Source organism: Condylura cristata, unplaced genomic scaffold (genome assembly GCF_000260355.1).
Source record: "Condylura cristata isolate star-nosed mole 26May11 unplaced genomic scaffold, ConCri1.0 scaffold00005, whole genome shotgun sequence".
Lineage (NCBI taxonomy): Eukaryota > Metazoa > Chordata > Mammalia > Eulipotyphla > Talpidae > Condylura > Condylura cristata.
This window is the reverse complement of record NW_004567106.1, coordinates 29,034,162-29,060,852: the sequence shown is the minus strand read 5'-3', so window position 1 is coordinate 29,060,852 and position 26,691 is coordinate 29,034,162. Positions and strand designations below refer to the sequence as shown.

At 39.2% G+C, this 26,691-nt stretch overlaps 1 protein-coding gene across 1 annotated transcript in view; it reads right to left on the bottom strand.

The window, feature by feature from the left end:
- CHN2 (chimerin 2) overlaps positions 1–6,570 on the bottom strand; it is a 252,615-nt gene extending 246,045 nt beyond the window's left edge. The window contains exon 1 of the mRNA XM_004676813.2: positions 6,128–6,570. Coding sequence (XP_004676870.1) covers positions 6,128–6,176 — 49 coding nt within the window. The 5' untranslated portion in view covers positions 6,177–6,570. The remainder of the gene's footprint in view (positions 1–6,127) is intronic.
- Positions 6,571–26,691: the final 20,121 nt, after the last annotated feature.

Here is a 26,691-nt window from a genome sequence, read left to right as displayed (position 1 = left end):
GGAGTGCTGTAATTAGACTACACTGTAAAGACTACGTTCAAAGATTAGCCCTCACAAGGTTGTTTGATTAATTATAATATTCAAAAGGGTAGATTATCTTGTATAAGCAGCTATCTGACTGGCCCAGCTAGAAAGTCTTATTTACCACTTGGTGGTGCAAGGTCTTCAGCCTCAAACCTCAATGGACAGCCACAGAGGTCCTGGGCAGAGCAGACCTTGGAGGCCTAGCACATACTAACTGGGTTCCTCTAGCTACCAGTCTTGCTTGCTTGCTTCATTCATTCATTCATTCAGTCAGTCATTTTCTTTCTTCATTCATTGAGATTACATTGGCTTACTACATTATATATGTTGTAGAGGTACAGGATATCTTTTCAGATGTATGTTAGTAAACCATACTACCACCCCAGGCACTGACAGTCTTCCACCATTGTCCTTTGTGCCCCCTCTCCACTGTATTCTCCCCCTCTCCCCTTTGTAAACAATCAGACTTCCAGGGTTTGCTATTGGTTTTGTTGTCTGCCCCTTTGTTATTCCTCAGTACTCCACAAGTGAGTGACATTAACTGCTATTTGTCTTTCTTGTCTGATATACTTTGCTTAGCATAATCCCCTCCAGTTCCATCTATGTTGTCACAAAAGTAACGTTTACCTTTTTTTCTTTAATTGAAGGAAAATTTAAGTAAATCTCAACATTTGTTTGTAACTTCTACATGTATGAGTGGGTCCTGCCATGCTAACCAGCCTGCAGCAGAGATACTGGTTTCCAGCTTGACTCTCTGGACAAAAGGCATGTGAGAAACAGAATACCAACCTCTGGCCCAACCAGGCAAATGAATGAGAAGCAGGAAGATATACAGAAGGTCTAGAAAGTACTGACAGCAAAGCAGACCAAATGCAAGGTTTATGAAAAATATCTCTAAATAGAAGTCTAGTCATCATAATACACTAAGAAAAGCAAAAGGAAGGAAGGAGGGAAAATGAGAAAGGAAAAGAAGGGGCCATTTGTTTTTGAAAATTAAATATTGTAGGTGTCATGAGATTTGAATACATTCATAGAAGATAAATGATTGGTAGGTGATAGATGAATGCTATTAATCACATGTCTATCACTAGATCCATATCTTCTTCTGTATCTAACTCTCTTGGCAGGAATCTTAATCTGGTAGAAAACTCTACCAAAACATATGATGTGACAATGCTCATATAGAGGTTTTCAAATCAGTGTCCAGTTATTTTCACCATTGTGCAAAATCAGGAGGCCCTGCTGAGCAGCAGCCGGTCCTCAGCAGGCTGAACATTTGGACCAAGGTCCAGGGGGGCAGCTCAGAGAACACATCTCCAGTTAGACCCCACACGGAGTAGCTTCAGAAGTACCTGGGGTTTGCACCCCCCAAAAGATGAACAAAGACAGGTTCATTCAAAACACTTCATGGGGCAGCAGGAGTGGGGGAACCTGGCATTTTAGCAAAAGTTTACACATCTGTGGGTCCTTGCCAAACACTGTAACAAGCTGTATGCCTAACAAGAGTCTCTTTCTGCTTAGATTCTCTATTACTGGCTTCATCTGGGTTACCACAAATGGACAGTGAAAATCCAATGTTAGAATATGGTATGAAAGGGTCTCCAGAATAATAACAAGGAGGAACAGTTATCTGAGAACGTAATTTCCTCTCGGGGGTTAATTTCAGCTTCATAATTTTTTTGGAAACTGTAACTTGTGTGTGATTTAAAAAATATATGAAAGATAATGAGGTATTAAGAAATTTAATTACCAGTAGTTATCATTAAAACAAAGGGAATCTTTTTCTTTCACACATAATTGAAACTTTTGAAGACTCCAGAGGTTCAAAGAAGATTTCTCATTGTGAATGTTTATTTCAATAAAGCTATCCTGCTTTGTAGTATTAGATCCATGGAGTTTCTAATTACATGTATCTAAGTCTTGGCAGCATTGTTATAATAGTTTTACCTCTTGCATCTAGAAATATAAAAAAAATGTATATGTCACTGGTTGTGACCATCCAATAATGAGTAATGAAATTATTATTTATCATTTCTAGAATCAACACCAGTGTGACGGCAGAAAATTGCATTATTTACCTCACCCACTCTACTGTTATAGAATCTCGAGAAACAAATCCTTTGAACTATCCTGAACATTCTTTTCCAAATTAAGGTTTAAATAACACTGATTTTTACCTTTCTCTGTTTGCATTTTGATTAAAAAAAACTATGCTAATATCTTTTCTATAGTACAGTGTGTTTATATTCTCAAAATCTTAACTTCTTATTTGAGAGCCCTTTTGATTTTTTAAGCCTGTTCAGTTATTGAAATACCTCATAGCTCATTTATTTATTACTTTGTTTGAGTTCATTTTCTTCTTCACTAAGAAATTATCCATTTGGTAATCACATTAGTAACATGCAAAAAGCTCTTACTTCAATTATAAAAGCAAACATAGCCCATGATTAGTAAAAAACTATTTTGCAAATCAACTGTTGCTTATTTCAGAATATAATCAAGTATCGCAGGCTATATTACAAGCTTAAGAATAGGTTTTTTTCTAACTTAAAATAATAAAGGTAATCAAACTTTCCTTCCAATCTAGGTGATTGTGAAATTTAATTACCAGCAGTAGTGTTAAAACAAAGGGAAAGCAATTTATTTTACACATAATTGAATATTCCAGAAGAAAATTTCTAAAGTGTTCTCAGAAAATGTATTTAAAATTAATTTCAACCTGATTATTTCATTTGTTATATCTCAGTTGGCAATGTAGAGTAAACGACACGTTTCCCTTTTCTCCCTGATTACAAGAGATGTAAAATATATATAAAATTTTAAAACTAGAAAGAGTCCCTTTTGTACTTAAGCTTAAAAAAATAAATAAATTACACTCTTGGGTGATGTGGTTTGACAAAGCAAGTGAGAACATACTGTCAGGAAAATCAGACAACACTGAGTCTTATTCTTAGTAAATGATCAGATCTTTACTCTGTGCAAACACAACTACACCTAAATCTGCCACAGCTTTAAACAGAGATTTGCCCCATGTGGTGGGAACTCGCCTCTCCACACGAAGGAAACTAAGACTGAATGATCCTTTGCTCAATTGCCCAAACATGTCCCAAGGCTTCCAGAGCTATTTCATCAAACCCAGTGCTAACTGGTACCTCTTTCCTCAGCAGCAATGAATGACCTGGCAGGTCTGTGGTCAATGCAACTTAGGACCCATAAGCCTAACAGTCCAGTCACCTCTACTCACCCCTCTAAACTAAAGTAGTCATTTTCTTCCCTGCACTCCTCATAATTCATTTTTTCAAACGGGAATACACAAAGCTATTTGTGTGTCTATCTCTGCTGCTGCAGGGTGAGACACTCTTGATTCATCTTTCTAGTCCAAAAACTTAGGAGTAGGCCTGAAATGTAAAAGACATGCAGAAAGATGTTTTTTAGTGAAACTCAACCCCCAAGTTCAAATTCAGCACATAGTGTAAGATGCAGATTTTAAGTGTGTTAGAATTATTTCTGTCCCTACAGTCTGCAACTATAACTATCTTCTTTTCCATTCCTCAGAGAAACAAGTTATTCACACCAAGATCTTACTAAGTGCCACCCCCTGTGCTAAATGTCTACACACATTATCTCATTCGATCCCAAACATTCTAATGAGTTAGGTTCTTTTATTAGCATTAACCTCATTTACAGACTAGGAAGCTGAGGCTTGGAGAAGTTAATGTGACTTAAGTTATAAGCTGGTATGTGATTGAGCCACAACATAAGGATGGTTCTGATACCAAAGATTTCAGAGCTAGAAGAAATCCTGTAAGTATATTCCTCACTGAATCTCCTTAAAACAGTCTTATAGTTTATTTGGTACATAGTGGGCCATAGAAAACAGTGATTAATGGATTGATGAAGTGTTCTAATTTTGAAGGCTCTGGCCTTTGCCTGGGAGAAACCAGCTGCCACCACAAACAGGCTCTATTCTTTCCTGCCCAACACCTCTCACAGGTGTGAATTGCTTGTGTCATCTGAATTATTCATGATCCACACCTCAGTAAATGTGCTTAAAAAGAGAACTATGGGTTTTTGTACTATCAAGACAAAGTGCCTGATTAATTGGTAAATTAGGCATTATAAGCTCAAGGTGAGCTGATTCACACTAATAATACTATATCCATGCCCATTTTTTCAATTTTGAAGTTCATATTGTTTCCTGGTTTCCATTAGGATTTAAAATAGTAGTAATTAAGGCAGGAAAGAATCATCATAAGCATCACTATCCTATCTGCAAAGCAATTACAATCACGCAAAGCTTCTACAGCACTGCTTCAAACCCATGAATTCTTCTTATAGCTGAACCAGGTTTTCAATGAAGTTTCTTAAGCTATAGCAAGATCTGAAAATTCAAATGGCCACAACATCTAGAGTTTGTGCCAGCAGCAAAGCATATGACAATGTTGCCTTCTTTCTCCCTTCTTCTTTCCCTTCCTCAATAGACCTCTCCTCCCCCTTTCCACTATTTCTACTGGGCAGCTTTCTGAAAGGGATAACCATATGCTAACAGTAAGCCAACATCACTGTGCTTTAAATTCAATGTTAGTCAACCAAAATGAATTGAAAAGCAGCAGCAGTGGTTTAGGGGTACTAAAAATAAGCTATAGCATTTGCTGAGTTCTCAGAATTAAAACCACAGGCGGTCAACTTGTTGCTGCTCTTAATAAGATATGACTGTTCTGCTCCATTGGCTGCTACTACCAGAAACTTGAACTATATCTGATGCCTAACAACACTGAGCTTTTGATTATTTAGCAGTGATCTAGAAAGGAAGTGCCATTTCCCTGGAACTAAACCTGCCAAAAGAGATAATAGATGATTTTCATGTGATTGCATTGTGCCACATCACAATTGCACCTTAGTCAAATTCAACTTGCACTTATGATTTAATTAGTCACACATCTATAGATACGGTTCCTTTATGCCTGAGTTGTTGTCCAAGTGTTCCAACAAGGAAGACTTCCTCCTATGAGTTGAATTTTTGGATATAAGTTAAAACACACAATAGAAATTAACACAGCATTATTACATCGAACTTTTCCATCAAGACATCAAAACCATCTTGTCCCCCAAAGGCTGTTTATTACAGTAAATGCCCAATCCGTTAGCCCTTTGGGGAGGTTGTCAATAAAGTTTCAATGATCAGAAAGGTAGAGAAATTCTATCTAATGCATCATTCTGATTAGAAGCCTGTCATACTCAGACAGAAGTGGGTCTGCTCCTATTGATTCCGACTCCTTCAGATTCATTAGTAATTTTTTCTCTTTAATTAAGCTTGCTGATCAACCACATACACTACACACAAACTGAAAGAAACCCGCCCTTTGCTGGGCCGCACTTGAAAAAAAAAATAATAAATCTGGAAAGTAAAATTGCAGAGCTTGTGTTATTTTTTTTTTAAATCTGAGAAGTCATATAAAAAACCACACACACACACACACACACTTGTAAACAGGCAAATTGTCAGCATAGAGGCTGGACTTGACCTTCTGTCTCTTAACTTGCTTCAATCAAGACCAGAAAGACTAAATCCCTTCATTACTCCTATTCCAAACCTATGCCCAAAGCGTGTCTCCATGGAGCTAATTTCTGAAACAAACAAAGAAAACCAAGTCTAGGACAGGCGAGGGTTTGCGCCCCTTTGCTTTAGATTTGGGCATCCAGAGCAGCGGGTGCCACCCCACAAGCCGGGTCAGGAGTCTCTGCGTTACCCTAACCCTCCCCGGACCGCCACTCCCGGTTCCAGCTGCTCCAGAAAGTGTGAGCCTGCCTTGCTCTTTTTCGCTTCTCGCCTGCTGTTCCTCAAGTCCCCGGAATACCCGCGCCGGAGCACTGAGGCTCTACCGCTCTACCACCTCTGCTGCGCTGTCAGATGTCAGGCACGGAGGGACAGTGGGCACCAAAGGTTCTAGCAAACCACACAACTGTCATATCGGACACCTGTCCTCACTCCGAGAGAGCGGGCAGGATGGCCACAGGTAGGCTCTGTCCAACCCAGAGTCCTGGGCCAGGGCAGGGGGCTAGAGACCCGCGCGGCAGCCGCACCCGAGGGGCTGAAACTCACCAGAGGACACAGAGGAGCCCGACAGGCTGGAGTTGCTGGACGCTGCCATCTCGGCGCGCTCGACGCTTCGCTGCTCAATCAGCCCCGGTGCGGGCACCGCAGCCGCTGCCCTCGCCTGGCGGCTGTCAGCCTCCGCGGCCCCCAGCCCATGGCAAAGTCCTGGGGACGGGCAGAAAGCACCAGCCTCCGGACTCTGCCTGCACTTCCTGCTCCACCAGATGACGCGCTGCTGCCGCCGCTATTTATTTGTGGTTTCCGTCCCTCTCGGCGTCTTTGCACGCTTTTCTCCGGGTGTTGAGGGGTAGGTGGGGGTGAAAAGAGGTCCAAGGGTGGCCGGAGCAGACTGACTGTGGCTCCAGTCGAGCCCCAGCTGTGGTCCGCGCGCCCCTGTGCGTGGTTGGGACCAGGGCGCCCGCGCCGCCAGGAGCCGCCCCGCCAGCTCTCTGCACCCTCCCCTGGGCTCCCGCCTCCCTGACTGCACTTCAAGCAGCCGGGGCAAAGGCGGCGGGAGACAGACAGACAGAGCGACCTCCCCCTTCTCCCTCCGCCCCAACTCCGCTCGCGAGCACACAAAGGAAGGAGAGGAGACGCGGGAGCTGCGGGGCTGGTTCAGCCGCCGCTGACTTGACAGCTCCCTGGTACTCGGGCTGGAGAGGGAGGTTGCGGACAGCAGGGCGAGGGTACACTAGATCTAGGAGCGGGACCTCGAGGTGCCCTGGAGGCCGCCGGGGGCGCGGAGAAAGTCTGCTGCCGTGAGCGGCACTGCTCCAAGGGTTTGAAGGCTACTGGCGGTGGGGGAGGGGAGGGGATGGAGGGCAGGTAGTGGAGCAGGCTGCGCTCCACCAAGCTTCCAACCCGCGAAACAACCCGGGTGGGGGAGAGAAAGGGCAAAGTGGGGTTCACTCTGGCCACAGTTTTAAGCTGAAGCTGCCTTGGGATATCAGAGGGTCCGTGGAACGCTCTTTCCATTCCCCTCCAAATTGTCCTTTGTTGCTCTGGAGCTCATGGTCCCTGCCCTGCAAGAAGGTGCGTGTCTCCTAAAACACCTTTAAAACACCCACCCAGTCAAATCCAGCTGCATTTAAGTACCCGAGTCAGGGACCGTACCCCGCGGGTCCATTGGACTTTTGAGGTTGCCCTTCAAAGAAATAGAGAGGTTCCAAATATGTCATGGGGCCCACACAAAAGCTGAGTGTCAAAGAGAAAGAGGTTCTCTGACTGTGCCTTGCAAAGGATCCTCACAAAAGACTTAAGACTTGGCAGCAGGTCCGACTGAGCCTTTTCAGAGTAAGGAACTGCTCAGGTGTGTGAGAGGAAAAGGTGTTTGCCTTCTCTCTATTTAAACCTAAATTAATTTCACTAGGAGGAAATGTCATGCAGATTTTTTTAAAGTCTATTTCACACTCCCAGTAGGGTAATGGGTTCTTTCAATCCTGAAGCAACAGAAAACTGAAATTTGAACAGAAATTGTTAGATCAAAGGGGAAAAAGCAAACATTAAAGGAATGAAAGTACTCTCATTATGTAGCAAGGTGGAAAGTGTTCACACTGGGGTAGCTCAATTTTTTAAAACATGGTTAAAAGGACATAGTCAATTTAGAAATTATCAGGAGTGTCAGAGGAGCAGCAGCTAGTCCTAAGGGATCCACATCAACCAAGCACCTAACTTATAGTGAATGGTAAATATTGAAAACAATATGCACCCATGTCACATGACCTAGTTTATTTAAACTATTTTAATTTTTTTCCTTTATAAGGCTCTTTCTAAATTAGGCAACTATTGAAGAGTTAGAGGGCCATGAACCTTCTTCAGTCACATTGGGCCAGATCTTCCTGACCTCATCTGCATGGAACTTGAAACATCCTGGCCTGGTACCAGCACCTTCACACTCCCCATTTTTTCTCATTTTATGCAAGGCAGACTTGAAGCAGCTTAATGTGGAATCCTCTGAGGACCTATTGCCCATCACAACCTTGACCTCTATCAAAATGGAACTTCCTGTTTTCTAAGAGTACACTCATTTAAGTCAACCTATACTTGTATGACTAGTAATCTATCTCTCCATCTTTAGATGGTGGGCCATCTGATTTGGCTGTGTCATCTATTGGAGTTGCTACAATTTGGACTTGGAAGAAGACAACACCAGGTCCAAACTCTGATTTTGCTACTTATTAGTTATGTGATCTTAAACAAATTACTTACACACTGAGCCTGTTTCTCAACTTGCTCTATGATAACTCAGAGTTGTAAAGATTAAATGAGATGATGTTCTAAATCCACAGTGTACCTGGCATATAGTTCATATTCTGTGAAGTGACTGTAAATTGTGCACTGGCAGATTGAATCTGTAGTTTAAAAACATTCACTTTTTCCATTGCATCTGGAGCTAACTAATTAGCAGTGACTTGTTTTACCAGGGAGGAATGTTATATCTTTGACCCAAGGTTTGTATATTTCTTGTCCCAAATTATGATTTATGCAACAGATTTCATTATTCACCACTGAAGCCTCATAAACAGGTGTCACCTTCTTGACATCAATAAAACATGGTCCTGTGACCATGCTTGCTTTTTTTTTTTAATTTATGTATTTATGCATACAAGAGCTGGGGTATAGGCCAGAAGTGAGGGAAGGGGGGTGAGAGGATTCACCAGAGACAGAGTGGGGAGCAGAATAGGCAGACTGACTGAAATACACTGCTGAGGGTTGCAATGGGTGAGACAAGAGAGGTTTGCCATGCCATGTATGTCACCTCCCTGGCCTAGGATCAAACTCATGCTACAATGGCTGCCCATGGCTTCACAGTGTTAAGACAACCCCTTGCACCACCAGGGAGGCCCCCAAAGTAGATTATGTCATTATTCCAAATTAATAGATAAAAGGAAAGAGGGACCCTTGCCATAAACACTCTACCCGAAGGCACCCTATGTTGTACGAAAGTAGAATAAGATGAAGACTGTGGTCTGGAGGCCAGAATAAGGTTACAAAGCCAACAGATATTCTTGCTGAATAGAAACAGGTGACCAGAGAGGCTTAACTTGTAAGATCTGAACAGCAACTCTGAGACCCACTAATTTGAAGAAAAAATAAAAAATTATTCTGAAAATTGATCAATAGTTTAGACTGTCAAAGCCATAACCAGTGGAGAAACTCACCAGACATAATTACTTACCATCAGTTTTCTTAGATTCAGTGTCCAAAAGGTTCTCTACTCCTTGTAGATATGTTTAATACCAGTAAATCAGCAGGAGGTGACTGACGCAATTTGCTAACCTCCTCCTCAGTGAACTGAGAAATGTTTTGGATCGCCCAAAACATCTCTCCAAATGAGAGAATCAGAAGATTGGTTTGTGTAATTTATTCATTTCATTCATGTATGGCATGAATTCTAGGTAATAACCTGCTTGCCAGTAAAAAAGGACATATTGTTACTACAAAAATCTTAGATATGCTTGAAAAGTAGGATTTTTATACCTATTTCTACCTTCAACCTTCAAATATTAAGACTTAAGTGATAAAATGTATTTTGTCATTTAACTTGGTCTACTTAACATTATAAATTACCATTTTGTTTTCACTTAGCTTTCATACTTCACTTAGCATTTTAAAGCAACCCACTCTCCCTCTCCAAACATACTTCCTGTTCTCTTCTCCCCAAATGCGACCCTTTCTAGTTGTGATCTTCACCACTTAAAAGTTGGAAGCACCAGCTTTTTTCTTATGTCTTCCTAATGCACCATTCCCATTATGAAGGTTTAAGTAGAATCTGGCTTCTTCCCTGGCCCCCAAATCTTGTCCCAAATTATGATGTATGCAACATCAGAAGCCAGCTCTCCAGTTCAATTCTCCTAGTTCTTGCTGTGTATCTTTCAAATGAGCATTCATCTGTCTTGTTTTAATAGTAATTTGGTGACTTATTTTATCTCCCTAATCTGTTAAAAGATTCCAGGGGCAAGTTCTTGGCCTAGTCAGCCTTTGTATTCCCTATCATGCTTTGCACATAATAGGTGCTCAGTACGTATTTATTGAATGAATGAGCAAACTAAGAAGCAAATGAATCCAGAAGTGGTTCTCATGTAAGCCAATTACTTTTCACATCAGTAGCTCCGACCACGAAACAACAAGATAATGAGTCACCCAACTGGAGCACAAAAAGAAGATGCTGGACCTGTAGCAATGCTACTTTGCTGTGAAAAAAAAAAAAATTGAAATGGTGAAAATATAAGAATAAAATGTTGATGGAGCACATGTTTGCAATCTCCATCCCCCATCACTGGTTTGTAACCCGTATAATTTATTGTTTACGGAGCAGCTCTTACATTACTGTAATTTGTTTATTTTGCTGCACTGTTCCTTTGAAGTTTGAAAGCAGACATGAAAACACCACAGGGTGTATGTGGCTATTGTGGTTGGAACTCTGCTCCCACGATTCAGGCACTCTGGGGTGTTTCTTTGTGAAGGTCGTTCCTTGTCCGTGTTAAGCACAGAATGAAATATCTCTTACTTTCCAGATTAATCCTGTGGCCGGCATTCGCTGGAGAATACTTGGGCTATTTATCAACTAGCTTTAAATATTTTATGGCACATACTCTACTGTACCCTGAAAACTGTTCCTTTTTCCATCAATTTCTCAACATCGATATACTCTTAGTTGTGGTGAGAAATAACTCCCTGCGTAGTTTAAGCCATGTGTCCAGTACAAAGATATCTAGCACTGTTAAAGAGTGATTTGACTCTTTGGGTAAATCAGGCAGGACTAAAAGAAGCAGCTGAGGAATGATCTATTTCCTCAGCAGAGGTGCACAGGCAGCTGGGGTGGGCTTACCAAGCGGAAAGCTGGGACGCAGGAGGTGGCAGCCTTCCCTCTGAACAAAAGGAATACACACCTGGGGCGCAGACAAAGGGAGGCTGCCTCAGCTACCCAATTCCCTGCTCACATCGCCTGCTGCTGGGGACCCCTAGTGGCGAAACACGCAGTAGCACAGATATTCCTGAAAAGTCTGGCTGAGCTGCGGAGTCCTCTAGGCAGCCAGCTTGGAAGGCAGACACAGGCGTACACTTAAGCCCCTCCACCAGCTACAATCCCTTTGACTTGAAGGACAGAAAGGAGAGAAATGAGAGTTTTTCCTCTCAGAAGGAAAGAAGGAAAAGCAACCCATGTTCAGAAGCTCAGTGGAAGAGTTCAAAATCTCCTTTAATATGTTTCCTTTTGCAAGTTGCATCTTTGGCTTTGTGCCATGACATTTGAGATGATAAAAACCTTTTCTGCCTACCATGTACTGAAAGAAATTCTGGATGAACTAAAATGAAGAGAGCTCAAAGCCCACTCTGAGAAAAAGTGTGGTGTGAGCTTTTCATGTCTTCTGGATCCTATGGCTATGGTTTATAATATCAATATTTGCTTGCACAAAAGTTTCCAATGGTTTTATTTTCTGCTAACTGTTCATTCATTTATGTAGGCCTTAATTAATCAAGTCATATTTACTGAGTATGTGACACTGTGGGCAGAAACATATGAAAATACATCCTGCCCTGGGGTACCCTGCAGCCTCATGTCTCCCTCTCCTCTCTGGAGGTGTGGATGCCAGCTGGGGCAAGGTTTTAAGCTGCAAAAATAATCCTTAATTGGGAATTATAGGTACTATCAATAATGATCAAGACATCCTCTTTGGTAGATTTTTTAAAACAAAACCTCCAAAATCAAATTGAGCTCAGTGTCTTTTTTGATATTATTGGCATTTTTTCCTCTGCAGTTTTAGCTTGTCACTTTGGAGAACTAAGAGGATACTCTGAATGTTCTATGTTCTCATCCCACAGAAAAAGTTCTGAATCAGTATCTTCACTCCTTCCCCTGACCAGTGGAAGCTAATGGATTCAACAGCAAAGCAGAAATAACCTTGTTTTTGTGTGTGTGTTGAAGGAGAGAGGGCAAAAGAACAATAGCAGAAAGCAAACAGACACAATTATCTGGGTCAACCTTCTGATAACATTTTAGTTTTTTGCAAATCTTCCAAACTGTTTATAAAACAAGCATAAACAAACAATTCTGGAAAAGTTTAAGGTGTTTCTATGGATCCAGACAAAGTCAGACTCCATCCTCATTTGTTACTGATTAGGTGTATGACCTTGAACAAGTGACTTAATTTTAGTTTCTTGATCTTGCAAATGGGGTTAATCATTCTTTCTTCACCACATTTGCAAAGACTGAATAAAATAATTGCTGTAAAACTGTATTTAACACACAGAATCCTGGGAAGGAGTTCTAGGTATCTGTGCCTTAAAGTGGTGTAGCATGCTTATCACCTACTCTTTCAAATAGGCTGGAAGGAAAACCATCTGAAGCAAACGTAATTTCCATCTCTACCTAACCCCTATGTTACATTACTTCTATGAGAGTATATTAGGACACACAAGAGAGCCCTGGGCATTGGAGAGCAATCTTAGTTCAAATCTTGAATCTGCTACATGTTATCTGGGAACCTTTGGCAGAGAGCTTGATGTTTTTCATTCTTGGTTTCTTTATCTGTTAAAATAAACATAGAAATACTGCAACATTATATATTAATGTCCAGCACATATTTGACTATCATAGTTCCTGGGGAAAGACTGATGTTGCTGTTGGAGGTAACTGGTGTGAAGAATAAAAAAGTACATTCAAGGTTTTCTTTTTCCTCCCCTAGACACACACACACAAACTATCACTACCACCACAAGATAGTAATCCCTCATATTTTGCCACCAATCTCCTTGAATAAGAATCTTGGTAGAATTTGAAAGTAGGCTTCAGCAAAAGAATACAGGTATATTACTGAACCTCTTTGTCAACTTTTCCCTCTATAAGATAAAGCGGGGAGGGAGAAACAGCATTTGATTCCTACTACAGAGGCTGCCATTTTAATTGCCACTCTCAGCATGTCTCCCACCACAAGTGGGATGGAAAAATCGCCTTCCACATAATAATTTCCTGTGTGACAGGACCAGCGTCAGCACTTTGTATACATTATTGTATATCACCATAATCCTGAAGTTAGAATCAAAATCCCTAATTTCCATCTGGGAAAACTGAGGTCAGAGGACTTTTATAACTCTTAACCTTGTCACCTTAGTGGAATATATTATTCTATCTACTTTATTTGCTTAAGAAAACAAAAAAAAAGGAGAGGGTACATCATTTGGCAAGGTTTCAGACATCAGTGAAGACTGCTTTGGCTGATTCTCTTCAGTGAATGCTAAATGAAAATTTAATTTTGTTTGTTTTCTTTCTGTTTTCTGGTGTTTTCCCATTTGGGCCTTTAAAAAAAGATTTAGTTATTTATGCTTACAGAACATAAGCCAGAGGTGTGGAGGGTGAGAGGATTCACCAGGGACAGAGTAGGGAGCAGAACAGGCAGATATACTGAAATACACTGCTGAGGACAGCAATGGCCAGATCAGGATAAGTCTGCTGTGCCATGTGGGTTACCTCCCTGTCCAGGGATCAAACTCGTGCTGAGTGGCTGTGGAGAGCTTTATAGTGTTGTGCTTTCACCTGTTGTCCCACCAAGCAGGAAGGACCCCCTGCTTGAGCCTTTATTCAAGTATGAAACAAAGACTTGCAAATATAGTTTATTTGTTTGAAATTCATGTTTTCCTATTTGAACCTAGGAGGAGACTTGTTATTTTCTTCAGAAACAAGAAACAGACCTACTTTGGAGAGCTCACCGGACTTGCTCTAACTTAAGGGACTGGGCAGGGATGGATATAGTGTGCAGCCAAGGAAAAAGATATTTATTCAAGTGGAAGGATTTCAGAAACCCTAGATGCAAACTTTAATGTATATACAGATTAACTGTGGGTCAGGTTCAGTGGGTGCGGGACAAGCCCTAGGCCCTGTATTACCAGCAAGCTCCAGGTGATGCCAATGGTGTGTCACCACATTTTGTGGCACAGGGACCCTATGGCAATGGTTTGTTACTCTGGTTGTATATATCAGAACCACCCAGAGAAGTCGGGAAATCCCAATTCTGAGATTTCTGATATTGCACCCCCAGAACAGTCAAATCGGTCTCTCCAAAGGTGAGAACCAAGCATTAGTATGCTTCAATATTCCCAGGTGAATTGAAAGTGCTGCTAAGGTTGGGAACCACTGATGAGAAAGATGGGACTTAGAGACGAGATTATACTGTCAAAAAGGTCAACCAGGAATGGCAAGAATAATCTAACTCCATGATTTTGCCAGGACTACCTCTAGTCATAAAGGAATGAGAGAATTAAATTCTTGTCAAGACCTTTTATTACACAATATAGCCACAGCCTTTGTTATGTGGGAAAAAATATGCATATATAATCTAACTTTAGGACAAAAAATTCTCAATCAACATGGGGATAATTCTTCAAATTTTACAGCACATTATGATCTTAAAAATATTCTTCTCAATGAATAAGCTTAAACAATATGCGCTTACTTTCATGCCACTCCCTCAAGGACAGCCAGTGTCCAAGAGGCAGATGTTTCCCAACACAGCCACTCTATCATTTCTCAATCAGAAAGAAGATTAGAAATGGGATTTTCAGCTCAGATGGGTTGAAAGGTGATGTTTATGTCAGAGAAATATTTCACACCACAGCTAGAAAAATTGCTTTGGGGGAAAAAACTCTCAATTTGTTATGTGTTATGAATATATGAAAATAAAACCCTGAACTTGGACAGAAATGTACCTGCCTTCTACTTTCAATCGTGTCAGCCACAGAGGCAAAATGTGTTAACAGACTTTTTACATACAAAGAATTTATCCTCATCTGTATAAATTCCTGTTTTTTAGGGTTGAAACTGAAAAGGGAACAAGTTAAATCAAAATGTTTATGGTGGTTAATTGAGTAATGGTGGTTCATTTTATATGTCTACTTCACTGGACCACAGGGTGTTCAGATAGCTAGTCAAACAATACTCTGAGTTTCGCTGAATAAGATTAACATTAAGTCAGTAGATTTAATTAGATTTAAGTAGATTTGTTAGGTAAGATTGCCTTACCTAACAAAGGTGGACCCCATCCAATCAGTTAAAGATCTGAATAGGACAAAACAATAACTCATTGACTAAGAGAACTCTTCCTGACAGTCTCAGGTGGGAACACTGGCTCTTTTCTTGCCTTTGGACTTGAATGAAACCATCAGCTCTCCCTGGATCTCAAGCCTATCTGCCTTTAGATTGAACATTAAACACCAGCACCCCTAGGTCTCTAGTTTGCTAATTCACACTGCAGATATGGGACTTTCCAGGTTCCTTGGACATAAGTCTCTGCATAAGAAAGGAATTGGCATGAACTCAGACACACACGCACTCACATACATCTCTCCTATTGGTTCTGTTTCTCCAGACAACCTTGACTAGTAGTTTAGAAGAGTAATGTTTCACCTTTTGTAATCATCAGATTTTCTAATTTTTCCATAATGAGTATACACAGTCATGGATTTTAAATTTTGTCCTTAAAGTTCAGCATGAACGACAGGCTGAATTTTGTCCTTTTATATCACAAGTGTCTTTACTTTAGAGCAATCCTGCTCCTCAAGCTTCAGTACTTATAACAAGGTGATGTGAAAACTGGGTGCCTCTCTCAGAGATTCTGATCAGGAGGCCTGAAGGTGGGGCCTGGTTGCATGCATCTCTAACAACCCAAGGGAGGGCTCCCCCACCTCTGAGTGGTCAGTCTGTGATTACTGCAACAATGAGCACAGCATTCTTCCAGGGGCTTTAGCCTCCTTTTCCTGTGCTGATATCACCAGTTCAGCCCACCACAAAGTCTTGCCATGTTCTGCAGTTCTCTTTCTATCCAGCTTTCTCCCATTATGGGAAGCTTTTGAAGGGCAGGCAAAGTGTTTTGCCATTTTTGCATCTCCATCCCCTAACGCTACAACCTTTCCTATAATAAAATTTCAAAAATGTTTGCAGAATCCAACTGAGGGTCTTCGTTCTGGTGTCCCAAGCCATCTAAAGGCAGCAGGATCTCCTGACTTTGCACACAAAGGGCAAAAAGAGAATTAACATGATAGAATGCTATCTGCTTGGCTCCATCGCCCTCTCCAAGATATTTACTTTTCTGTAAGCCTAGTTTCAATTCTCTTTGGGACATTTATATATTTAGGAACCTTAGTGTTTCATACCTTCTTGTGACATTATGGCCTCTTCTATTGAATACTAATGATCTTGAGGAATATTGAGTTTGCCAGTTTGTGTTTCTAAATAAGTGAATGCATGTTACTATGTAGACAAAATGTCTGAATAGTATACGGAATTTTTTCGTTTTGATCTATGCATATAGTATAGAATATAAATATCCTAGAATTACACATGAGTAATACGTACTGATATATGTATATGATGTATACATCAGATGAGAGATAAGAAAATATATGATGGTTTGATGAGACTAAGAAAGAAGTCTAAATAATATTATATCTATACATTTTCAATTAAATCTGAGTTTTCATGACTCCATTCTGGTACTCTATTGTTCAAGTTACACTGACTAGCTTTCATTTCTTAATGTTTGTGGTATTACTTTATTATTGTCGACAGAACAGTAACAGCTTAATGCAATTATTTTAAAGCATTCAGAATAAAAATCTTCCACCATTGCTAACCTTCCTCTGTCCTCCTATTTTTCAAACTTGATCATTGCCTTCTCTTTTGCAGCACATCCTGTCATAGTCTCATAATGGAAGTTCAGCTTGTTTGCATATGCATTTGCATGTCTTCATTAAGAGGAAGACGGCAAAGTGATTAATGAGTGTTGTTTCTCATTTTGCAAAAAGAGCATGTCTACTTTTTAATATTCTGTATTCAAAGCACTAAAAGAAACAGTCATAAGTTAGCTTAATACCAGATTATTTATAGCAGTTATGTTATTTAAAATATTTTTTATAAATATGCTTACTGTCAACATGTTGGAAGTAAACTGAGAGATAAGAAAGAAATAGCCTTTATATTTCCACCAGCGAAAATAAATACTTTAATACTTTGTAGTATTCTTTTGCCTGTGGGGACTAGCAGTTTAGCTTTTTGGAGTTCATATTATACAGAGATATAAACACATACAGGGAAAACACTTTACTAGGACTTCCATCAAAAGTAACTATCTTTATTTGTTGAAATTATTATGACTATTTTAACTTTTGTATGTCATGTAATTGTTAATGATTATATTTTCCCTTAATAATTGGAAATAAGAACAAAATGAGAACAAAATATGTGAAATGTTCTCCCCATGTCACTTCATATTCTTTTTGGGATCTTTAATAGCTGAATAAAATTACTTTATTGATTGGAACTTAAATTGTTGGATTTTTATGAATTATACTGGAATAAAAATCCGTGCACATAAATCTGCAGGTGTCATTCTGTTTATTTTCTTGGACGTGACTGTGTTATGGTCAGCATGTCACTAGTAAGTCATCAGCTGCACAGCTCTAGGGAGCACCAGACACAGGGTTACTCCACATAAATGGTGCTCCCAGGAGTTTCAATTTAAAATATAACCTGAGTGGTGTCTGCTGCAGTAGAGCAGTGACTGAGCCTGTTTAATGGTAAAATACTTGACAAAAATTGCCTTCTAGAAAAATGGTCTCATTAGTGGATTTCCCACACACATAGCAAAATTAAGGATTAGAATATATTTTAAAATTCAGATTTTCTGGGAAAAATGTTATCTCATTGCTGTTTTAATTTGTATCTATTTGATTCCTAGTGAGATAGAATTTTTGCTCATCCCTTAGTATCTGCATTTCTTCTTTTACAAATTGCCCAGACATATCTTTTGCTAAGTACCAACTGTCAGAATTGCATTAGCTGTACCTGTCTGATCTTGATTATTCTTCTCAATTATTTTGTAAGCATTCACTTTTAGGATTTCTGTCCTACGAATCAGGCTCTAAAACATGTAGGGAAATTAAGCATCTTGCCAAAGAAAGTGATAGGACTTAGACTTATTTATTAGTTTTTATTTAGTAATTTATTTTTACATCATTGTTCATTTTTGTACAGTGTTTGATTTCTCTTCATAGGTGTTGTCCCCATAAAATTACCACCAGCAAGACACCCATGAACCGTTACCATAAATGGTTGTGCTCTTCCCTCCCATTTGACTCTTTTCCCTTCCCCTCCCTTTATGATGGTCTCCTTTTTATATGGCCAAATGCTTGGATTTAAGCTCAGCTCTAATTCTAGAGCTTGTGCTTTTTATCACTGGTGCCACTTCATTGATTTGTTAATGTTCTCCTTGTTAATTTGTAATATCTCTTTATACAGCAATTTCAATATCTTTGGTAAAAATTGTGACAAACATTTTTTTTTCATGGCTCATTATTATCCTTAACTTGCTATGCTCTAGATTTAAGGCTTTCTTATCAATGGACACACTTCTTTGTATATTGAGGCTGCTAGCCCTCTATTGTGTTGTGTATTTAAAATTTGATTCATGATACTATTAAAATGTTTAGCATGAAGAAATATTTTCTTTTTCAGTTATAGAAGTTATCAGGGGAAAATGCATACTGAAATATTAAGAATGGGATACACACCACAGAATGTGAATAGTTGGAAATGAAATCATCAACATTATTAATAAAAAGACATCTTAATTCTTTGTGATAAATTCCACCATCTACAATGAAAAATGATAGATTGAAAATATAAGACATAACAGAAGATCAATCAAATGCTTAGCAGTATCAGTTATTTTAATATTTTTAAAGTAAGAGGATGATAATATTATTCAACTAAGTTGTAATGCCTGAATTAATTTGCTAGAGATAAATTAATAAGTATTCATATCCACTAACTCACTGAAGGTTTTAAAAAACATAAGAAAAACACAAATATAATCAACATTAAATAGTCCCCCCACATGTCCAGCTTTTAGTGGTGCCTTATGTTTATATGATACAGAATAGCCATTAGAATCGCATATTTTGTAATTTGAGAAATTAATAATTTGTGGTTCCCTCTACTTAAAAAAGGAGAGTATTAATTCTACTTGGCAAAGTATATATATGTGGGTATACATATGTGTGTGTGTGTGTATTAATACTAATGTCTGCCTTGCTCTTATTTGTTCCTTACTTCAAGTAGTTTTGTGTTGAGCCTGGGTACCTAGGCCCTCTGGCATCTGAGCGTGACCAGACAATTCATACTCTGAGGTTTCTGAGGAGAGCATCCACAAGATCTTTCTTCATCAAGGGTGACTAAGGAACACTAGTGCTGACTGGAGGGAAGGCACAGATACCAAGGAGCAAAGAGAGCAAACTTCCCACTATTTGGGGGAGGTGATGGTTTTCAAAGATGTCACCTGACTTAACACCAATAAGTCTCATGTCCAGATTTGGCAAAAAGAAAACAGAAATGCAGCTTTTACAGGGACCATGAGTGCTGTAAGGTGTCAGCACAACATTGTAGGATGGTTTCCTATTTCCTGAAACTGTGACAAACCCTCACCTGAGCCCTCTGTAATGCTAAGAAGTTAGGCCACTATACCATGACCAAGAGAGTAAAATTCTTGTTAGCTCTGGTTAGTGGGGTCACAGCAAGAATATTTGATTATTAAAGTAAAATAATGCAAGCACTGTTTGCTCAAAGTTGTGGAAGTAGTAAACATCAATAATCACTCAACAAACAAGAACTGAGCTCCCATATAAGGCAAAAATATCGTTATACACCTTGTATAATGAACAAAGTTTCTGCCTTCAAAAAGGATGCTTTAGGAAGAGATGCAATTAAGTTTAAAATAAAGTTAACTTCAAATCTTGAAAACAGTTGTGCCCAGCTGAAAATAAAACAAAATGCTCAGACCACCTCTCTGAGGATATGATATTTCACTGAGAGAACTGACCTTGCTGGTTTGTTTCAGGTACCAGAAAATCCACAGCCCTAAATCAGGTATCAGGTGGGTATGTTGAATGAACAGAAAGAAGGAAAGAGCTGGAACAAAATGAATGAAAGAGGGAGGCTGGGAAGATTAAGTAGAGGACTGAACAGGCTCCAGATTGAGAGCCAAATAAGTCATTGGGATTTCCTGTTAATTTATGGGCACAGGAAGACATAATGGTAGCTTTTAAGAAGGGGGAGGCTTTGGTTCGCACTTTGAAAAGATTTCCCAGTTGCTATGGGAAAGTGTAGTAAGATCAAGGAAGAGGGTTGAAGGAACAAGGTGATAGTATAATCAGGAGAGCAGCAGTGGAGCTGGTCAATCACCATTAGGTCTGAGATAGAATTAGAGGGTGGAGATGACATTTGGTGCTGAATGGGATGTGAGGAGTAAGGAAAAGAATAAGATGATTCCCAGATTTTGGTTCAACAGCTCAGTGGTTGGTGGGGCCATTGGCTTTGATATGAGGTGGGGCGAGGGTGTGGGGGTGGTGGTGAATACAATGGGGAGTGATATCAGGTGTTGTGTTATGAGGTGCCATCTCTCTTAAGGAGATGCCAAGGAGTGGTACATAGGGAATAGTCTGGGTGGACACATAGATTTCACTTACACATTTGAAGAGGAAAAGGGAATTGATGGAGAGGTCATGGTGCATGATTAGATGAAGAGATTTTTAGGAAGAAAGAGGGTTTGGAGAAAAGAAGGACACTTATATAGATGGATATTTAAAGATATAGAAAAATCAGAAGGATGATAGGTAGAAAGGAATAAGGAAGATAAGGAAAGAAGATAGGTAGATAAGTAGGTAATAGCAGGGGGAGAGAGGAGATTGAAACAAAGAGAAGCAGTAAATTTAAAAGAGAATAAAATCTTCTACCTGTGATAAGAATAACTTTAAATGACCTGAAGTTTAGAAAAGAGCAAGTTTTCTAGACGATGTATTTTCTTAGTATCTGTTCCAGAGGACAATTAAAAACATTTTACCTTACAGTGGTAAGTGTTTTTTCTTTCTATGCATTTTTCTCTCTTAAATTCTTCTGCATTAATTGGATTTTGCTCATTCCATTCTTCTCCCTATTCGTTTGGAAGTTATAAGTTCCTTCCCTTTTTTTAAAAATGACCATGGACATTTGGCACACACTTAAGTTCACAAAGCCTAATGTTAATCTACATCCTATGTACTGATCAATGATGAACAGGACTGAGATTGCTTTAATTCAACTCTTTTCACCTGGCTTCTAATTTCTGTTCTTTCTTCTAGTATTTTAGTTTTATTCTGTTTTTTAAATACCAGAAAGTAAGCATTATTATTGTTGTTTTTACACTGTCACTGTTTAAACAAGTTTACAATTTTCTTTACTTTTGATTCTTTCTTCTACTTTAGACCTCCCTTTGTATTCTTTATTCTCCCGAAATATTTTTGAAAATATCCTTATGAGGGCCCTCCCTGGTGGCGCAGCGGGTTAAAGCACTAAGAAGCTTAAGCCACTTCCGCCGCATGAGTTCAATCCCCACCTGCCCCGGAGGAGATCCACATGGTGAGGCAGACCTCTCCTGGCCTGCCCGCTGCTCCCCTCAGCAGTGTACTTTGATCATCTGCCTATTCTGCTCCCCACTCTGTCTCTGGTGAATCCTCTCACCCTCCACATCTCTGGCCTGTACCCCAGTTCTGTATGAATAAATAAATAAATCTATAAAAAAAATCCTTATGAGTATTTATTATTAATCCCTTCCAGTTTTTTCAATAAATATACTCATTTTGCTTTTTTTAGTATAAAAACTTCAGTTTGTATAGAGTATGAGCTGACAGTTAATTCCCATGAGCACTTTGAACATATCATTCCACTATGTTCTGACATGTTTTCTTGCCAACAAGAAGTTCATTATTAATCTATTTATTATTATTATCATTTTGAAAATCATTTTTGTTACTTTTAAGAATGTTTGCCCCCCTTTTTGGAGGTTCTGATGCATCCTACAGTGTACTGGGGTGTGACTTTATTTTATGTGTCCTGTTCAGTATGTTTGGCCTCCCTGCAGCTGGGGAATTGCATCTTTATCACTGGTTAAAAAATCACCATTATCTCTATGAATACCATCTATTCACTCCTTCAGGATCCTCAGTGAAGAAAACATTTGTTTGATCTTCTAATTCAATCTTTCTTAATCTCCCAGTCATGTTGTTCATTTATTTGTTTCTCTGTGGATAATTTATCTTCTGTTTCACTATTTTTCTCTGTGAGCTAAATATCTGTGAACTAAATCAATTTATCTAACTACTGCTTATCAATTGAATTGAATATAGCTTCACTTTTTATTTTTAAAATTTTGATATTACTTTCTCAGAATGGCAGGCACCTCTTCCTATACCCTATGCACCAAATAGGGCTCTCTCCAGCCTTTTGACCTAGCCTCAGTCTTTCTCAAGAGCACTAGTGGAAACTGTGGTGAGAAGGTTGGAAACAAGTACAACCTCCCCTTATATCTCCCCTTATACTGTCTTAGTTTAGACTAAGACAGTAGTGCATACTCAGTCTTAGGAAGTTTTTGTTGTCCTCCTCCACTGTGTGGTGGATGTTTCTTCCTCTCATGTTCTCTCCATGGGGAGACAATTTGTGAGGACTTATTATTACTTGAGACCCACTTTCCCAGTTTTCATGATCTCAGCTCACTGATGAGTTCATGGAAAGTTAACATTCTGTACACTGTTATGGGTTTTCTTTAAATAAAAATATATATATATATTCATTTATTTATGCATTCATAGCTGGAGTAGAGGCCAGAGGTGCTGGGGGTGAGAGGATTTACCAGAGACAGAGTGAGGAGCAGAACAGGCGACTGACTAAAATAGGCTGCTGAGGGGAATAGTGGGCAAGGCAAGAAAGGTCTGCTGTGCCATGTGGATCAGCGACCTGGCCAGGAATCAAACCTGTGCTGCAGGAGCTGCTGATAGCTTCACAGGGCTGAGAATTAACCCCTTGTACCACCAGGGAGGCTCTGTTCAACATTTTCTGTTGTTTGGATAATGGTGACATTGTCACATGGCTTATCACATCCTGAACAAGAGCACAAATATCAGTCATTTTAAAGGCACCTCTTTTCAGTTCATAGACATACTGGTTAGGAAGATCAGTCACATGATCACTCAGTCCAAGTTCAAGGCCACAGGTATCTGTAGATGCTTTCAGGCGATGCCAGCTCCCCTGCTCACTGCCTCTCTGGATTTCTACTGTCTCATTATGGCCTGAGGGCTGCCCTTACTTTCCTGTAAATTCAGACATGCATTTAAAAAGATATTGTTTGTTTGTTTTTAATTATCTCATCCAGCAATTTTTGGTGATAAGCAACAGAAAGTCTTTCCCAAATATCTCATATAGATATAACATATAGTCTGCAGAAAAAAATTTCTTAACGTGTTTTACCGTGTTCAAACTATTTAATGGCTTATTTTTTTCCTCATTAACATTAATGACTGTAGAAATTGTTGATCGGATGACTGCATAAGTCAAAAGACAGTGGTTAATGTGAAATTAATATTTTTAAAATGTAATTTGTTAATGTAAAAGATTGACTTCGCAAGCTTTTCTTAAATACTCTTATAGTTCAATTTATCTGGAGAGTGTTAACATGAATAATTTACAATTAATTTCTAACTACGAGAAAATAAAATTAATTCTCATGGTTTTCCTGATTCCAAAAGCCTGCTAACTTTTGGGGAAAAAAATGTTTTTGACAAATGATCAATGGGTGGTTACATCATGATAATAATATTGATAGATAGGTGATAAATAATAGATAGGCAGATAGATAGACAAATGGGTGAATAGATGGAGACAGAGGTAGATATAGTAGATATAGTAATCTAAACCGATTTATAACACTGATGTTAACCAACGGTGCAAAAATTTAGAATTCAGAAAATTCGTAGGTCAAAAGTTGATCATCTGAATGCAGCCACTCAATAGCTAAGAGTTAATGAGCCAACAGTGCTACACACCAACAGCACTTGCACTACCAAGACAAAAGTGTAACCGGACCCCAGAAAGGAGGCAATGTTGAGTTTTAATGATCTATAGTAAGATCTTCCATTAAAAGGGTGGATCACTGAAGGAATTACCTAAATTAGAAAACCTAGGATATATCTCTTGGTTCCATTTAGGTAGTGACACTGCCCACCTATGTTACATGATCCAGCTGACCCTACATATGTTTTGGCTTATCTGGTTCACTAATGCTTGGCTCCTTCCTCACTCATCATCCCAGGAGTTTGCACTGAGCATCATCTACCACAGCCCACACTGAGCATTCAGTTGAGACCAACTTTTTCAGGGAGAGCTGGTTATTCTGGTATTAGGGATACCATAATTGGGGGCTTGCCTCCAAATCAACTCTTAAAGTCCATTTGTAAGCACAAAATGTGAGGGCATGCTTGAAGACTTCAGTTGCAAACTACAACATTCCTTAAAGAGTGAAGAGTTCCAGTAATATCTGCATGAGCAAAGAAATAAACTCTGGCACCTCAAAAAAAGGAATGAATTCCAGCAGACATCTTGATTTTAGTTGGGAAGAACTAGACAACAAAGAAAAATATACTTGTGTTGCTTTAAATCACTAGGTTATGGTGACTTTTATATTATAACAGCAACACAAGGAAAGTAACTCCTTCTGTATTCAAGTCTCTTCTTAGAGCCTTCTATATGTGTCACTGAGTACCAATTCCACTAGGGTGTTTCATGCCTTCTTGGATTCTTGCGATGGACTAGGAAACCCCACTGCAGAGATGAAAACAAGGCCGAGCAGGTTCAATTCAAGTCCTTATGAAGAATTAGTAAGTTATCCTTTCATTGTACCCATGTAATTACATTTCAAATTATTGTCACTGCACTCATTTCAAGAATCTAGTTCTGATCATATATCTGTACCATTAAACAAAAGCCATTTATATCTGACTGAAAAAGGATTTGCACAGCCTTGCTATTTTGCAGTTTGTGTATCTGCACAAGATATGGTCATATGACAGAAGGAATCTTGTTTTTATTTTCCAAACCAAGGTATGGAGTACCATGGTATTTTAACTGCATATAGGTTTGAGATTAGGCCTAGTCCTCTTTGGCATGTATTTATTTTGGGAAAATTAAAATGTATTATTTGTAAACACACTTGTAGTTTTCTTAATTATGTCACATGCCAAGATTTAGTGGCTACAAATTGTGTAGCCTGAATTGTTTCTCTCTTTACAGTTATTTAGCTTGTGGGATTTTGGTTAAATGAATCCCTTACGGTGTTATAGCTTGTCCTCCCTGCCCGCATGTGAAAGAAATATTAAGTCTCTGGTTTTATACTCTGTACACAGAACAGCTCTGACTGAATTGAGGAGGATTTTGGGTAGGTTTACCTCCCTCTGGGATCCCCATCTTATTAACTGATTCAGGGCATTGTGTTCTTTCTTCTGGCAAGTCAGCCTGAGGCCCCTGAACAGACTTATATTAGGTTACTCATCACACATGTATTAAGTTGGATAATATTCCCACAGAATAACCAAACCCAATTAATGGGCTACTCCTCTCTGCAGACATATGACCTCCCCGGGTGCTCCTAAGGGCTTTTTGGTTTCCTAGAGTGTAGTGAAAATCCTCTAAGGCAGTGTCAAAGCTCATCACCTTGTGTGTAGGAGCAAAACGTATTTAAAGTAGGAGCGTTATGCAGTAAGGAGTCAGAACTGGGAGCCAAACTCACAGTTCACTGTGTTCAGTACCTGTCATCTTGGTAGACACACTTCCAGAACAGTCCTTTCCAATAAGAGAAACATAGGTTTATGTCCATTAGATGAGTTGATCAACTCATAAGTAACAGAGCAGTCCAAGTCATTTTTGCCTGAGGTTAAATATTACAGAAAGTCACCTGGACAACAGTTACTTTGATGGCAGCTGTAGTGTGGTAACAATGCCCAAAGGGAGAGAGTCTAAAACACAAACAACACTGCAAACCAGTATTATCTCAATTTAAAGAAAAAGTGTTCTGCAGAAGTTAGAAGAAAGAGACCACAAAATATACAATTGTTATGCTATTGCTGGTCTTCAAAATATTCACCAAATGTGCAAAAGTCATTATAAAAGGAGGATAGATATAAATCACTTAAATAAACCACTAGAAAAAAAAATGGAGCAAATATAAAGTATTAGGAGGAGGGAATTAACAATGATAGTATCCAAAATAACTACAGGAAGGGTGGACTGGGATGAAATGGAACAAATGTTTTATTAGATATATAGATAAAAGAAACATTGGCTTAGATATATAGATAAAAGAAACATTGGCTTAATTAACCAATTAACATTGGTTAATTTTTTATGTGCCAGCTTGACTGGCTGGTTGAATTTAACATTGGTTCTGGTGTTCGCTAGTCTGTGAGAGTGTTTCCAAATGAGATGAACATTTGAATCCCTGGTGTAAAGGGGTGTCCTCTGACCTATTGAAGGTCTGAATAGGAAAGCAGAGGAAGGAATTTTCCCCCTTTCTCCTGCTTCATTGCTTGAATGGGTACATTTCATTTCATCTTCTCCTGCCCTTGAACTGGGATTTACATCATCTCAGAATAGGATTTACATTCTTAGGCCTTTACATTCAGACTCAATTACACCTATGGTCTTCAGCGTGTGAACCAAA